Source organism: Sarcophilus harrisii, chromosome 4, assembly GCF_902635505.1.
Source record: "Sarcophilus harrisii chromosome 4, mSarHar1.11, whole genome shotgun sequence".
NCBI classification, from domain to species: Eukaryota; Metazoa; Chordata; class Mammalia; order Dasyuromorphia; family Dasyuridae; genus Sarcophilus; species Sarcophilus harrisii.
In genome coordinates, this window is record NC_045429.1 from 94,491,022 (window position 1) to 94,506,177 (window position 15,156).

The following is a 15,156-nucleotide window of genomic DNA, read 5'->3' on the forward strand; positions in this document are numbered from 1 at the left end:
TCCTTTCAGCTCTAAAATCCTGTGATTCTGAAAATGTGATCTTTCTGCCAATACCCTGAATAATCTGATAGCTAATAAAAATAAGCTGGTATCACCACAATCATGCTATTCATTTCAAACCCAGATGGCAATGTTTTTTTAAAACTACCTGTTATTTTTGGTTTGCTTGGATTGTGCTAGCCTTCCATTGACACAGATAATTAGAAGCAAACTGCATTTCTCTTGTCAGTTCCTTAAAGTATATGATTGCTTATTTCATGGTAGCCCAGGAAACAAAGAAAGATAAAATTTTTCTTGGTGTCACCCTCCTAATACATCTGCTTTGATAGCAGCCAAGGGGTAGAAAAGGCAGCAGATGGTAATAAGAATTTCATAGGTTTTCAGATGTTTATAAATTTGAACTTAACTGTTAGTACTCAAAATATGAACACTGTTGATCCACAAGTGGATCCACTATGTCACAAATACTCTGTTAGGCATTGGTGGGGAGAGGGAAGTGAACAAAAATCTATTAAGCAACCACTATGTGCCAGGAACTATGCTAAATGATTTACAGATATCTCATTTGAGATAAAAGGATATAAAAGCAAAAAAAAAAAAAAAAAATCTAACAATCCCTATAGTCAAGGAGATTACTTACATTCTATTGGGGAAGATAAAATGTACATATATAAGATTATAAAGAGTAAATATAAGCTGTATGAATACTGGGTAATTAAGGAGGAAGAACAGCAATTGGAGAGATCAGAAAAAGTCATGCTTGAAGAGATGTGACATTCCATCATAGGAGACAGACAGTACAAAGGTACAGTAAAAGGAAGTGAGAAACAGAGAGAACATCAATTCTAGGAGTGTGCTAGAGCCACCTGAACATTTTCTTTGCCTAGAGGGAGAGGGGAACATACACTCAACTAAGTGATTATCCAGCAACTTAACTAGAGCATGGCCTACCCATCAATCAAAAGGCGATTTCTTAATTGGCTTAGAGAGAAATTAATTTGGTAGAATAGATGAGTGAGCAACATGCAGAGGGCCCAAGTGGGAAAATCCCAAAACACGTTTGGTGTGTTCTAAGTAGGAAGAAGCTGTTCTGGGATCCTGAAAGAGCCAGAGACCCTAGCCTAAAGATAATATACCCATAGTACTTCGCAAATCTTAAAGTAGTACATAAATGCTAGCCACAGTTGTTACTAAAGATCATGAAGACTGAATTAAACCTGGTGAACTTTAGGAGCGAAGACGTATGAGATCATCCTAAAGATAAGGAAACTGAAGTATTGAGAAGGTAAATAACTTCTCCATGGTCACCCAGATAAGTGGCAGAGACACAAATAGTGGTAATGTAGAATCAGTGGGATCCAGCGATTAGCAAAGTTGAGAAAATGTTGAGAAGTAAAGGTCATAGGACCGAATATAGTTCAGTGGAAGTCCTAAGAGGAGAAGCTGGAGCTCCTAGAAAGGGATGTGGCAGAAAGCCCAATACTGTATCCTTCAGAGGTCTCTCACACCTCCATATTTTTAACACTGTTATTTACACTCTCCTCCACACTCCCCCAAGGCCTTTTCTTTCTTCTTCTCTCTGTTTATCCAGATCTACCCACCCTTCAAAGCCAACTCAAGTCCCACCTTCCTCATGACTCACATCGATCTCCCTGATCTCAGACCTTCCCTTAACCTCATTTTAGTACCTTGTGCCAGCATCATACAACTCAGCATTTCATTGTCCTCTGTTCCATGTGGGTTGGTCTTGCCTCCACAGCTAGACTCTTTGAAGGTAAGAAATATGACTTACAAGTCCCAGATAAAGTGCCACATTCTAAGTCTTTCCCAGTTCTTTTTAATCTTAGTGTCTTTCCTCTGACATTACTCCAAATTCACCCTGTTTATATATATATATATATATATAATTTTTTTTCCACCAACAAACTGATAGTAGAGACCATAATTTTGCTTTCCTCTGTGTCTTCAGTACTTAGCCCATAGTAGACACTTGACTTAAACTTCTCTTCATTCTACACTACCGTTTAGTGCAAAGATTGATTAACTCAGCAGAGGCATTAACAACAACTTTAATGTCCTTGAACCTTGCAATGAGGTATACATTCTCTCCTCTTCACTACAGTTGAGGCACATTATATCTGACTGACATCTGTCACTTTACAGAACAGAATGCTGCCTCCATATTGGCCACCAAAGATAATCATTACTTCCAAAAGGACTGATTTTGCAAATTCCTCCATGAACAAAATTCTGCCTATTGTTTATCAATAAATTAATAAATAAGTAGATAAATAAATAAATGAATAAGTTCTGACTATATGTCAGAAAAAATATGAATATGAAGATAAAAATATGAATAAGAGTATAAAGATAAAAATTATACAATCATTGATCTGAATGGTTATTTCCTTGGGAAGTTTATCAGGAGGAACCAGTAAAACAATGTTAAAGAAAGAAAAGGCAGAGCTAAAGGTGCCCACTACAGTTGCAGTCTCAATTGGGCTTTTGCTGCCTTCCAGAGCCTTTTATTGATTCCTTATAGCCCCAATTTTAAAATGTCTCCACTTTTATCAAGCCTTCAACCTGAATTACAAATATAGTATATTTAAAAACACACAAAAGGAATTCCAGATTGGGGGAGGGTGAACGGTTCACTAACACTGTTATCAAGAAGTAATAATAATAACTGACATATACACATGTAGCATTTCAGTGTTTATCAAATGCTTCACATGCCTCATTTGAGCCCCACAACAACCCTTTGAGACAGGCATTTTTAATCCTATTTTAGGAGAGAACTAAGGACTCAAGTAATAAAATGACTTGCTCACATTCATACAGGTAGTATATGACAGAAACAGGAATTGAGCCCAGTCCTCTAACCATCCTTGAATTCTGAAATCCAAGCCTAATTCTCTAACCATTATGCCATATTGTGTCTTTCTAGATTCATACCCTTTTCCTCTACGTTTTTCCCCATACCTTCATTCCTATTCAGCTTAGCACTCCTCTCCAATTTCCTGATATCTCTATCCATCCCACTTTTAACCCTTTCCATGGGACCTCATTCTATTGTAAATAAATTGCCTTTCATCCTCTTGTGCTTTCTTGGATATTCCCTTCTCCTTCCTGGAATCAAAGGAAACCTGGCAGTTCCTTGATGATATAATATCCTTTGAAATCCTCCCCAAGTGGAAGTAGCTTCTTCTCTGTCTCCTTTTCCTGACTCACAAGGGCAGGATGGAGGGATTGCCACACTTGTTCCTTATTGCTGCTTCCATCATCATTCAGCAACCACTTCTCCTCTGACATTTACACCATCAGATAATACCATTTTCTCTTCATGCTTAGGATATTCCAAACCTCCTGGACACTCCCCCTTTCCTCAATGCACTCTCCTGGTCACTGCCCCTTTCTCTTTGGCTTTTGTCACTTGGTTAACTGTTGTAACTGGTTCGGTTTTTCTCTTTACCTCATCCTCAGATATCAATTTTGAAACTTAACATCTATACTGATTACCCTAGCCATTTCTTTCTTTCTTCTCAATTCCAATTACTTTCATTGGCATTCCTCTTCAGCCATTCTACCAACCTCACTTAAAATGACTCCAACTCAAAGAACATGAACTCTGAAATTTCCTTCCATTACTAATATCTTCTGTCATTCCTATGTAAACTTCTCTTTATCCTTCCTATGAGCTCCCTCCATTTTTCTAGGCCATCGACTCCACACAGTTTTTTTTTCCCTATCCAGACAGAACTTCATGGTCACAAGACCACAGACAGTATCATAGATCTGGAATTGAAAGGGACCTTAGATCCCATCTTAATCTTCCCCCTTCATTGTACAGATAAGAAAAATAAGGATGAGAGAGGTTAGATTGCTTGTCAGTAGACACACATTTATTAAATTCTTACTGTGTACCAGGCATAATGAGATTTGAAACTAGGACCTCTTAACCCTAAACCCAGTATTTTATCTCCTATGCCTTTGTCCCTTAACTTTGTACCATTCTTACTTTAAAAATTCTCAATTTATAATATAAAATATTTGGGAGTCTCCCTGCCAAGGCAAAGTCAGAAACTATATGAACACAATTGCAAAACACTTTCCACCCAAATAAAAACAGATCTAATCAACTGGAAAAATATTAAGTGCTCATGGATAGGTCGAGCTAATATAAAAATCCTCAACTCTTTGTAACCCCTACTACCCACTTTTTGCATGCCTACATCCTAGCTGGCAAACATTGTTGGAGAAAGTAAAAATAGTGTTGAAGATACCCAAAGATCCCCATGTTCCAGTCTTAATGGGGGACTCCATTGCTTCTTAGCCATCCCTTTATTGACTCCTTGTAATCAGTGTTGCAAAATATTTACACTCTTCTCAAGTCTTCAATTTCATTAATTACCCACACACAAACAGAAAGACATACAACTTCACTTTTAATAGAACACTTTACCAAGTTTGAGATCATCTCATTCAATCTCCCTCAGTTTCTTCTTTTCTATCACAAAAATCTGTGTATATTTTCACTTTCCCTTTCATCCATTAATCTGGCATCTGAGGAAGAAATATCTCTTCCTTGCCAAGGTTTATCTACTTTTTTTTCCCTGAATCCCATCCCATCCTTTCTCTCCAGCAGCTATCCCAAACATCTCTTCATATGTTCAGTGTTTAACCTTTTACTAGCTTCTTTAATCATTCAATCAATAATTTATTTATTCAGGACCTACCACGTGCAAATGTGTTGTTGCAAATAAAAAGGAAACAATCTTTGGCCTTCAAGAGTTTATATTCTATCTGAGAAACAATACCTATTAATACAATATATATATATATATATATATATATATATAATTTAAATACAAGGTAATTTGGAGGGGAAGGCATTAGCAAGAATTGGGGAATCAAAAAAGATCTTGAGTACCCCAGGAGGTGGTACCTGAGTTTATTTTCAAGGAAGCCAAGAACTCTAAGAGAGGGGATGAGTGAATGTATTCCAAGCAGAGGGGACAAAGAAGCCACAGAGAGAGGATGCTATATGTAAGGAACTACAAGAAGGCCAGTTTGGCAGGACCATAGAGTATATAAAAGAAGTAATGCATATTGAGCCTGGAAAAGTAGGATGCAGAGAGGGCTTTATAAACCAAATACATTCTAAAGGTATCAGGGAGAATTGGAGTTTAGTGAGCAACAGGGTGCATGGTCAGACCTGTGCCGGAGGCATGTGCTTTGGCTGCTGTTCCCAACCAATCAAGAGGCTGTTGTCATAGCTCAGATGAGAGAGGTAAGGAGGACTGCAATTGAGTTGGCTGTGGCAGGAGTGGAGAAAAGGAGCCAGGTACCTATCGACTTTTCAAGTCTCCCTTAACCTAAATGTCTTTCCTCAACTCTACCTTCTTAAATTATTCTACTTTCTCTCTGTGTCCCTTCACCACCAAACTTTTTTTTGAAAGAATAGTATATCTATACTTCCATTTCCTCCCTAACACTTACTCAAATTTGTAATAACTCAAAAGAAACAGGAGATATGCAGATTTAGAGACATCTCCACTCCAATGTTCATATGGACTATTTGTGCCTAATCTGAGGCAGAACCTTCCGAGCTCATATTGATCTGATCAGCCCCAGTTGAATCTTGATCCTGACATAGTGATTTCATCTTGGAACTTTTCAACAACAAGAACAACCACTTACTCTTCAACCCTTTGCAGACTAACTTCTTCTCCCATCACTCCACTGTAACTTCACCCTCAGAGGTCAGCTAGGAACTCCCAATCATCAATCCTGGAGCCCTTTCAACAGTGCTCAAGTTCCTTGGCTTCTGTGCTACCTTTGGATCAGATATTATTGACCACACCTTCTTTCTTGAAATTCCTCCCCTGGTTTTAGTCTCACTCATCATCTGATTCTTCTGCCTCTTTGCTCTCCCTCAGAAGGTCCTGGGTTCAAATCCAGTCTCTTATATTTACTATCTGCATTAACCTCAAGATCAGATATACAAGTCATTTAACTCCCATAGCTTCAATTTCCTTATCTATAAAATATAGGGGAGTACATACTAAATGGTTCCTGGAGTCCTTTTTACCTTCAGGTCATTATAGATGGTCTCCAAATTTTTGTCCTTGACCCTTTTCCCTTTTCTCCTTGCATTTTCATCTACCTCTATGTCTCTGTGTAGATGATTTCCAAATTTGTAGCTTCAGCCCTGAACTCTTTTTTTCTGGATCTGCAAACCTAGACTTCTAACTGCCTGTCAGATCTACCAGGATTCAGTGCTGAAAATTGAAATATGGACTCCTGGTCTCCATCAGAAGAATGTAAGATCTTTGAGGACAGTGATTTTTTTTTTCTGTAGCCTTGTATTCTCAGAACCTAGCTCAATATTTGGCATATAAGTTCTATCTAGTGGATGATTGTTGAATCAGATTGTAAGCCTCAACAAACTCATCGATTTCCACATCACTCTAGATCCTCTCTTTGATTTCAATATTTTTCTCAATAGCACCACTATCTTCCCAATCATACAAGATTCAAAATCTTGAGATCAACTTTGGCTCTTCCTCATCCTAAATATTCATTTAGTTTTCACTTCAGCAGTCTCTCTAGCATCTGCTTCTTTTCATTCCTAACATCCCCAACCAAATTCAATTTCTGTGTACTACAGCTTGGATTATTATAACAAGGAAACTGATTCTCAGTTCTTCTACATCCCAACCTAATCCTAAAGCATATCACATTCTAAAGCACATTTCAAAGACAAATCATGTCTTCTCCTGATTAAACACTTTTAGTAGTTTCTCATTGTCTATCACAGTCCAAAGTCCTCAACCTACAAAATCTAACTCCAACCTGCATCTGGCTATCCTACTATATTTCTACTATCTCCCCACACATATCCTAAATTCTACTCAAATGGGACATTACCTCATCTACTTGATTATACCAACAGTATTTTCTTAATCTCCTTGCCTTTGAACATATAGTTCATTCAATCCAATATATACTCCCTGTAGAATTTGGAGTCAGGAGCATTTAGGTTCAAATCTAAATTTCTCAGTTTCCTCATCTGTAAAATAAGCAATTCAGCTCTGACTCTAATAGCTCACTAATTTGAGCTATTCTGAATCTGAATCCCTAATGAGATAATGGCTATAAAATACTTCTCAAACTTTAAAATACAACCCAAATGCCAATTATCATCAGCTCTACTGCTGAAATTCTACCTAAAGACCAAGAATGGGTCCCCAACTTTAAGAAGCTTTCATTCTGCTAGGAGACTACAACATGTATACAAGTAAAGACAATGAATATACCTTATGAGAAGTAATGTGACTTGATGGATGCAGAGCTAGTCTCAGAGCCAAGAAAACCTGGGTTCTGTCTTCTGCTTGTGTAACCCTGGGCCATTTACCTCTGAATACATCAGACAACTCAGACTATTAGAATCTGCAGAGCAGATGTTGATCTTCATTGTAGAGCATATTCTTCTCTAGGAGTTCCCTTCAAAGGCAAAATCGCAAGTCTGGTACAAAAACAGTATATTGTGTGCCCCAATATGGTGGCAACTGGGTGGTACAGTGAGTAGAACACTGGACCTGGAGTCAAGAAGATAGGAGTTCAAATCCAACCTCAGACATTTATTGGCTATGGGCAATTCACTTAACTTCTGTTTATTCTAGATTCTTCAGCTTTAAAGTACAGATAATAATACCACCACCTTTTGTGAGGATCAAATGAGGTAATATCTGTAAAGAGCTTTGCAAACCTTAAAGCACTGTACAAATGCCAGTTTCACAATTATTTATATTCTTGTCTTATCTCTCCTAGTTGACTGGAAACCGGGACTTTCCTTTACCAAACTTGGATACCCACACCATAACACAGATCTCAATTCTGGTAGGAACTCGATTTTTTTTTTAAGTGAATAGGAAGTAAACTTTACCTTCCTAAATACCCCGCCTTCTTCCCCAATCCAAATGTGAGCCATCACTCCTCTGTCTCAATGCCCTCCACACCCAATTTCCCCACCCCCAGGCTCTCAGCTCTTTAGCCTGCACACTCCACAGGGTTCTTACTTGCTCACCAGGGACTTATTCTGTCCCAGTTTACTCAAAGATGACTCATTTGCCTGGCCACAGAGAGACTGCAGCTCCTCCTTCTCAGCAGTACAGTGTTCTGAGAGCCAAATGAGAAAGTTTTTCCATCTCATGTATATCCCGTGGCATAACCAAGGCCGAGTTTCTGTCATCCCCCCACCCCTTCCCCACCCTACTACCCCACACAGAGCTCCCAACCCATTTTCTGGCTAATTTGAAGAATCCTAAAGTTTGAAGGATTTTTTTGTTTTTCCTTAGGAATATAGCAACATTTGGGAGCCATTAAAACATTCCTAACACTGGAAGAAAGCTCTTTCTCAAATCAGGATCAAATGGTCCCAAAGACATTCCATGGCTGGGAAAGTAACAGTGCTCTAGACCCTGCTCTGTGGCTATGTGACCTTTGATAAGCTGCATTCTTTCTCAGAGTGCTCTAGGAAAAAGAGACTCTTACCCCATGAGTGGGAGAATGGCGTAGTGCTCAGAGGGTATGGATGGCAGGGCATCCCTTGTTGATGGGAAAACCAGACAACCAGACCAAATAAAGGAAGGAATGGGGTCCAAACCTTAGTTATTGAGGGAGGAGTAGAAGTCAAATCCAGACACATTGGTCTACTATGTTCTTCTTTCCCCGGCCATCCTTGGAGGCCCTGATTTTTTTTCAAGCCTTTTCTGAGCACTATACCAATTTGGTAAAGGTTATGACTGCTCTCCCTCTCCATACCTCCTCTAAGTGCAGGCCTTCACCTGGAAGTGAGGGAGAAATTCCCAATCTGCTGTGATATAATAAGACTCCACAAAGTGTTGGTCTGAAATCCCGAGTTTCATTACTTTGGGCTAGACCTTAAAGGAGCAAGGATTTTCTGTTAAAAAAAAAAAAAGTTCCCACTAAATGATGAGTCCTACCTAGGAATAAAAGAGGGAGGACAGCCCTCTGCTACATGTATCCATTAATGTGGATTTTTTTGAAGTCAAATTAGCTATTACCTTGGAAAGAAGAGAACTCATTGGGTAATGATGAATGGGACAGAAGGTAGTTCAGTTTTGATGAAAAAGATGGTAGCTACATCAAGGTAGGAAAGAATGGGAGCACAAGCTGGGTGTGGGGCACAATAAGAAACCTTAGGAAGTCAGTGAACATCTAATATCATTTCTTTGAGTTCAAAGATCTTCTCATTTTTGTACTTGTATCCCAAAGGCTTAGCATAATCTCACTTAGTAAATGTGTGTTGATTGATTGACAAGTTGAAGAGGACCTTAATTGCCTGAAAAGCTAATGGGATGGGTCCTAGTTACTTTAGGATTTGTGCCAGGAGCAAGGAGTCCTATGGTACCCAATCTTGCTACTCTACCTAGGACACTCTGGATGAGACCTGTGTTGACAAAATTGTGTTTTGCTTGAAGAAAAGTGAAGTGGGGAATGTGGGGATAGTGAAAAGGTGTGGAAGGGAATTGGTACCCAATACATAGGCATCTGTATTTGGCATATAAATCCTGCATGGCCCAGGGCATCTTTCTTTAACCTTGGTACAAACATCATAGAGTGGATAGAGAGACAGAAGGAAGAATAAATAGCTCCCATCCTGTGTCTGTTCTCTAGTTTTCAATCCACCCTTAAATGGGTCTCCAAGGCAGAGTATAAAGGGGAAAGGGAGGTCAGATATCCTCCATCCAGGAAGCGGAGCAGATTCCTAGGATTCCAACCCACCAAGTGGAGTTTCTGTAGGAGGGGCATTTTTTTTTTTTTTTAAAGGATCAGTGATATCTTGTAGTAGTCACCGGAAGGCAGGGAGAGAATGAGGTTTAGAATGGTCTAAATGGAAACTATCTCCCACCTCCTTACCAAACTTGAAAACCACAAGAATCTCTGAGCGAAGGGCCAGGAGAAAGAAGCCCTATCCTCTACTATAGGTTTGGCGAGCAAAGAAATCACTCAAGTCAATAGTGTTGTCACTACCCTTCATCAGGGACATCTTCATTCTGTGACTGGCATGAAATGGTAATGGCAAGACCCCTGAACCCTAACACCACAGCCGGGGAGGGAACAGGTATGAGGTCATGGGGGTACAGAGAAGGGGCCTAGACAGAGGGTCCCCCAAGAGGACCTAAGCAGCAACAAGTCCCAAAGACTGGGAACTAAGCCCCATCTGTTCCATTCCCTTGGGGTTGCTCCCCCAAAGCAGGAGTTCAGAGACAGTCACCATGGCTCCTCTTCACAGCACACTAGGCTAAGGCTGGCCCCACCTGCCTCTTTCACATAGTCCTAGAAGTACCCAGCCCATGGTTGAGGGAACATCCTCTTCTTCACTGGATGAGTGCTGGAGCCCAGACTGACTGATGGCAGTCTCTTGATTTTCAAGAATGGGATTGCACGTGAGGAATAGAGGTTCTTCTGAGAGTGGTGAAAGGCTCTCAGACAATTCAGTCATATGGGTCTATATGAAAGGCAGTGACATTTCTGGGGCCTCCAGGGTCAGTATCTTCATTCTCAGTCCTTCCTGCCATTCCACTCTCCTCCCCAGGAGAAGCAAAGCCCCATGGACACTATTTCCTTCTGCTCCTGCCCATTCACATGAGTCCACTTCATTCATCCTGACCAGCAGGGACAGTTCAGGCTCCCCGGTTTCTGAAAGGGCTGGGAAGCTGAAGAGGGAGAACAATAGTTAGGGTTAAGCAACAACCCATGGCCATCACCAGTAAGCAGAGGGCCATGGCCAGCTGAATGCAGAAAGACTTGTGGGGGCAGAAGGAGTACCTAGCAAGGCTAAGAAATTGCTTCTGAGGGACTAGGGACATCCTTAATATTAACTAAGACAACCATAGAGGAGTTAATTTGGAACAAACTTTTTCAGGCTCTCAAAGCTGACTTGACCTCTAACCCTCTCTTTATTAAAGAGAGGAGGAGGAACTGAGATTTAAATAGAATATTTTGGGGTGTGGGAAAGCATAGAGGTCTCCCTGAAGAGAGACTGAAGGGAATTAATGTTATGGACTCATTAGAGCTGAAAGAGATCTTAAAGATTATGTAGTCCAACTCCTTCATTTCACAGACAAATTAACTGAGCTCCAAAGAAGGGAAAGGTTTTGCTCAAATTCCCTCTATGTCTTTATGACAGAATCAGGATTGGAATCATGTCTTCTTACTCCTACTCCAGAAGTCTTTCTACCATACCACGCTGCTGCCTCCTCCTCCTCTACTCTGAAGTCTTTCACCTCTCTCCTTCCCCACCCCACCCCCAAGATGTATGGTATCTGGGGCAGAGGGCATTGGGCTGGGATTCAAGTCTCCTGGGTCTTATTCCTAACATCCAGGGTTAGTTTCCCCTAAGCTTGCTCCCTCTGTCCCCTCCTCCTTCAACAGATCATTGCTTCCCTGGGAATATGAAATGTCATGAAGAATGAATCATGGTGTTGTCTTGTGGACTATGGTGTGCCCTTCTGCTGCCCTATCATGTCCAGCCTCTGCTCCTCTAGACTCTGGGCCCACTACTTACTGTCCTTATTTACTCTGATTAGGACGATTTGTAGAATCGGTTTCCTCACCCTCTGTCCGATCTCAGATCTACCAAAACAAACCTTGTCTTTTCCCATCTTTTAGGGGACCCATGTATCTCTCAGAACCCTACTAAATTTCCTGTGCTGAGTCTGGGGACCCTGAGGAGAAAACAATACATGCTTACAAGATGATTATCACCACTCTTTGAAACCATCATGTTCTTAATATACACCATCCTGCCCCTCTAAAACTCCTCTATCTATTTGAAGAGCATTAGTTTGGTTCCCTTTGGTCACTTTGATCCTGAGGATCTCTCCCTTGTCAGTGAAAAGAGTGGAAAAACTATCTCCTTTAACCACTGACCAATCCCTGGTAAGATGAAAGGCATCCAAATGCCTTCTCTCTGGAGTAGACAGCACCTGAGAGGAAAATTTCTTACTCTGTGCTGGTCTGGATTTTTAAGATAAAGGATTTAATCTTACAGCATCTAAGTTTTGTTTCTGAACCCCATTCCCCCAATCTCTTCCTTTCTTACTGAAGATAGCTGGAGGAACAAGAAACCTGATCTGGAAGCTAGAGTTTCTGGATTTTGATATCCTGTCCCCTCACACTGCATCTCTTCTTTTCCTATCCCTTCCTCCCCTAGGAGATCAAACGCTTAGACCACAATGTATAAAAGAGAAGAAAACCCTCACTGTATCCTAAATATCGCTAAATCTGGAGGAGGGGAAAATCCACTAGCTAGCAATGTGATACAAAGAAAATCCCTTTCTGGGCCCAAGTTTCTGCATCTGTAAAATAAAGGAGTTGGACTAAATGACTGCACCCCCTATGCCCCACCTTTTCAGCTCTAATATTCTAGGAGTTGATGACTTTAATTTCTAATTCCTTGATTCTAGTTCTGTCTGACATTCTATGAATGTACATATGAATAAGATCACAAGACATGGGAGTTTCAGCCGATCCCTCATCAAATCTCCAGCTAGCCTAGATCCCTAATTTAGGATTGACAAATTGGTGAGGACCTTGATCTGACTATCCTACCTGCTTTTCCTTTTATTTTCAAGGTTGTGGCTGCTTACAATAGTCTGGGGGAAAGATCAGGCAGGGTACCTGATAAAAATTGGAGAAGTAGGAACTCCTGTCCCGCATTAACGTGATGGGCTGGATACACACACCAACTATACCAGCCCAAGGGATTCTTAAATCCTCTTCTCTGACTAAAGATGGTTACCCTGACTGGAAAGAAATCTCATTTTTCTTCCACATGGGCCAATGAGGCCTCAATGTCTGGAGCAGGTGGGAGATTATTTTCCAGGTCAATCTGGGTTCCTTTATCCTTTTTAGCCTGTGCCCTCAGTCAAAAAATAGCGGTCCCTCTCTCGACTTGGCCCCCTGCCCTTTGGCTGGTTGCCAACAAGGAGGGAGTTCAGGCGTGTATTACTGGGTTCCCTGTCATCGGATTCATCGTCCCCCTCCCCACTTTATTGTGGGAGCGGGGACCCTGGTCTGGCCAGGATTTCTATGTCCTCTGCCAGCTTCCCTCACTTCAGGGGAGAGGGGCTAATTGGGCTTTCCACCCCCACAAAGCCAGGTCACTAACCTGATATGGTTCCCTGGACTGAAAGGACTGCGGGATCCAGGCGGAGCATCATGAGGGGAGCTGGGCCTAAGACACCAGGGTCCCCGGCCCAAGACTCTGCCGGGCTCGCACGGTCTGGATGGCCTGCTGGTTCTTGAACTTGACCAGCCCCAGGGTGATCTGTGCGTTCCAGCCCGGGTCTTCGAGGGGGCAGCGGAAGTCGATCTCCCCGCCGTCCTCGGTCACCAGGGTGAAGTAGATGTGCCTCTCGGTGCTCTCCACGCACTCCACCGCCTTGATGCGATCGAAGCTGAGCTCTTTGGGCCGCCCGCCGGTGCCTTTGACCTCGAAGAGCTGCAGCCCTCGCTCGGTCAGCACGCACCGCTTCCGTTTCCAGAGCTGCAGCAGCCCCCCGCTGCGTTTCTCCAGCACCCCCTCCTTCAAGACTTTCGCTGCGGCCGCCGTCATCGGGGCTCCGAGTCCTGATACCCCACGGTCCTCAGACTTTGATCATGCCCCTTGGGAAGGGCTCCCCGACACCCCCGCGGCTCCTTGCCGAGCGCAGCCAGAAACTGGTCTAACAGGCGGCGGGTACACCAGGACACGTGCCCCGGCGCTGACTGCCCCGGAGCCCCCCCCTCGCTCTATCCCCCCGCCCGGCTGTGACCTGTGCCCGCTATGTCGGATCTGTCCCCGATCTCTCCGCGCTCTCACGTTACAGCCTTCGATTCACACCCTTTAGGACGACAGCCCCGCCTGCCTTTTTCGCCCCGCGTGACAGTCCCCGGGCACCGATCTTGCGGCCCCCGGCACCCAGAAGCTCGAGGGCCCGAGTTCTGCAGCCCCGCTGCGCGCTCGGCCCGGCCTGCCTGTCTCCGCTTCCTCCCCGTGGGCTCTGTCTGGGCGCTGAGCAGCAGCTCCCGGGATGTGCCCTTACTTGTTCCTCGGCTCTCCTCCTCTCTGCCCTGCTGTGCATTCCTGGCCGGCTCGGCCCCGCCTCTCCGCGGGCCAGGCCTGGGCCCAGACACGGCCGGGGGGGCGGGGCGGCAGCTGGGACTCATTCACAAACTGGCAGGCCCGGGGAACTGACGCGGGGGCAGGAGGGGGATGGGAGAGTAAGGGAAGGGAGGGGTGGGAAGAAGGAGAAAGGAGTGAGAGGGGAAACCGCTTGTCCCAAAAGCCCAAGTCTTATTCGATCTCTTCTGCAGCTCCTTAGGCAACACCCCCCACCTCCATTTCCCGCCCTCTCCCCCCACTCGGCCGGACCCTGTGGCTAATAGCCTTGACCTGTGCTATTGGGGGGGGGGGCTGTCAGGAGGAGAGTTCCAAGACTGGGGAGAGGGGTACGGTTTGGAGTGCAGGGTTGGAGGGGCCTGGCAAGATCTAACTAGCCTCAGAATGCTTCCCGGTATGGAAAATGCACACGCACCCTCATCCAAAGAAGCCCTTCCTCATTCACCCTCTGCCAGTTTGGCCAGTTCCCCTTAGCTCCAGCACAAGAGGAAAGGTCAGAGTGAGTCTCACATTTTCAGAGCTCATATGTGGGGTTTAGGCTGAATCCTTTTTTCCTCCTTTCCCCAATTCTCCTCAGATTTTCCCATGCCAGACTGAATAGAGTTCATTTGAACCAAGGGTCAGGCTAAGCTTTTGGACTGGGGGGTTGGGGGGAGGTAAGGAGAAATAAAGCACAAACAAGGGTCTGAAGCAGCTGTGACCCCCCTGCTTAGGGATCAGGAGAAGCAGTCAGGCCTGGGAGAGGGGATGGAGATAAGGAGATAAGTCACTTTGCCCTTCTTTCTTTCCTGGCTGGGTGAGAGAGGAAGCAGAGAGGTAGTTGTGTTGCCCAGAGGGATACATTATGCAGTCACTTTCAGTTCTGAGTTAAAATCTAGTCCCAGGATCTCTTAGCTCAGACCTTGGGAGCTGACAGTCTCCACCCTGCTGGCCTAGACTTGGAGAGGGTGGGGTGATGAGGT

General features: G+C 43.5%; 1 protein-coding gene across 2 annotated transcripts in view; it reads right to left on the minus strand.

The window, feature by feature from the left end:
• PHLDA3 (pleckstrin homology like domain family A member 3) overlaps window positions 1-14,228 on the minus strand; it is a 73,773-nt gene extending 59,545 nt beyond the window's left edge. The window contains exons 1-2 of one of the 2 annotated variants that reach the window (XM_003767564.4): window positions 13,202-14,222; window positions 10,048-10,745 (exon numbers count right to left, since the gene is read on the minus strand). In XM_003767564.4, coding sequence (XP_003767612.2) covers window positions 13,268-13,648 — 381 coding nt within the window. In that variant the 5' untranslated portion in view covers window positions 13,649-14,222 and the 3' untranslated portion in view covers window positions 10,048-10,745; window positions 13,202-13,267. Of the gene's footprint in view, window positions 1-10,047; window positions 10,746-13,201 lie in introns of those variants that run through there. The other variant, XM_031937127.1, reaches the window with a different exon arrangement.
• Between the last annotated feature and the right edge of the window lie 928 nt (window positions 14,229-15,156).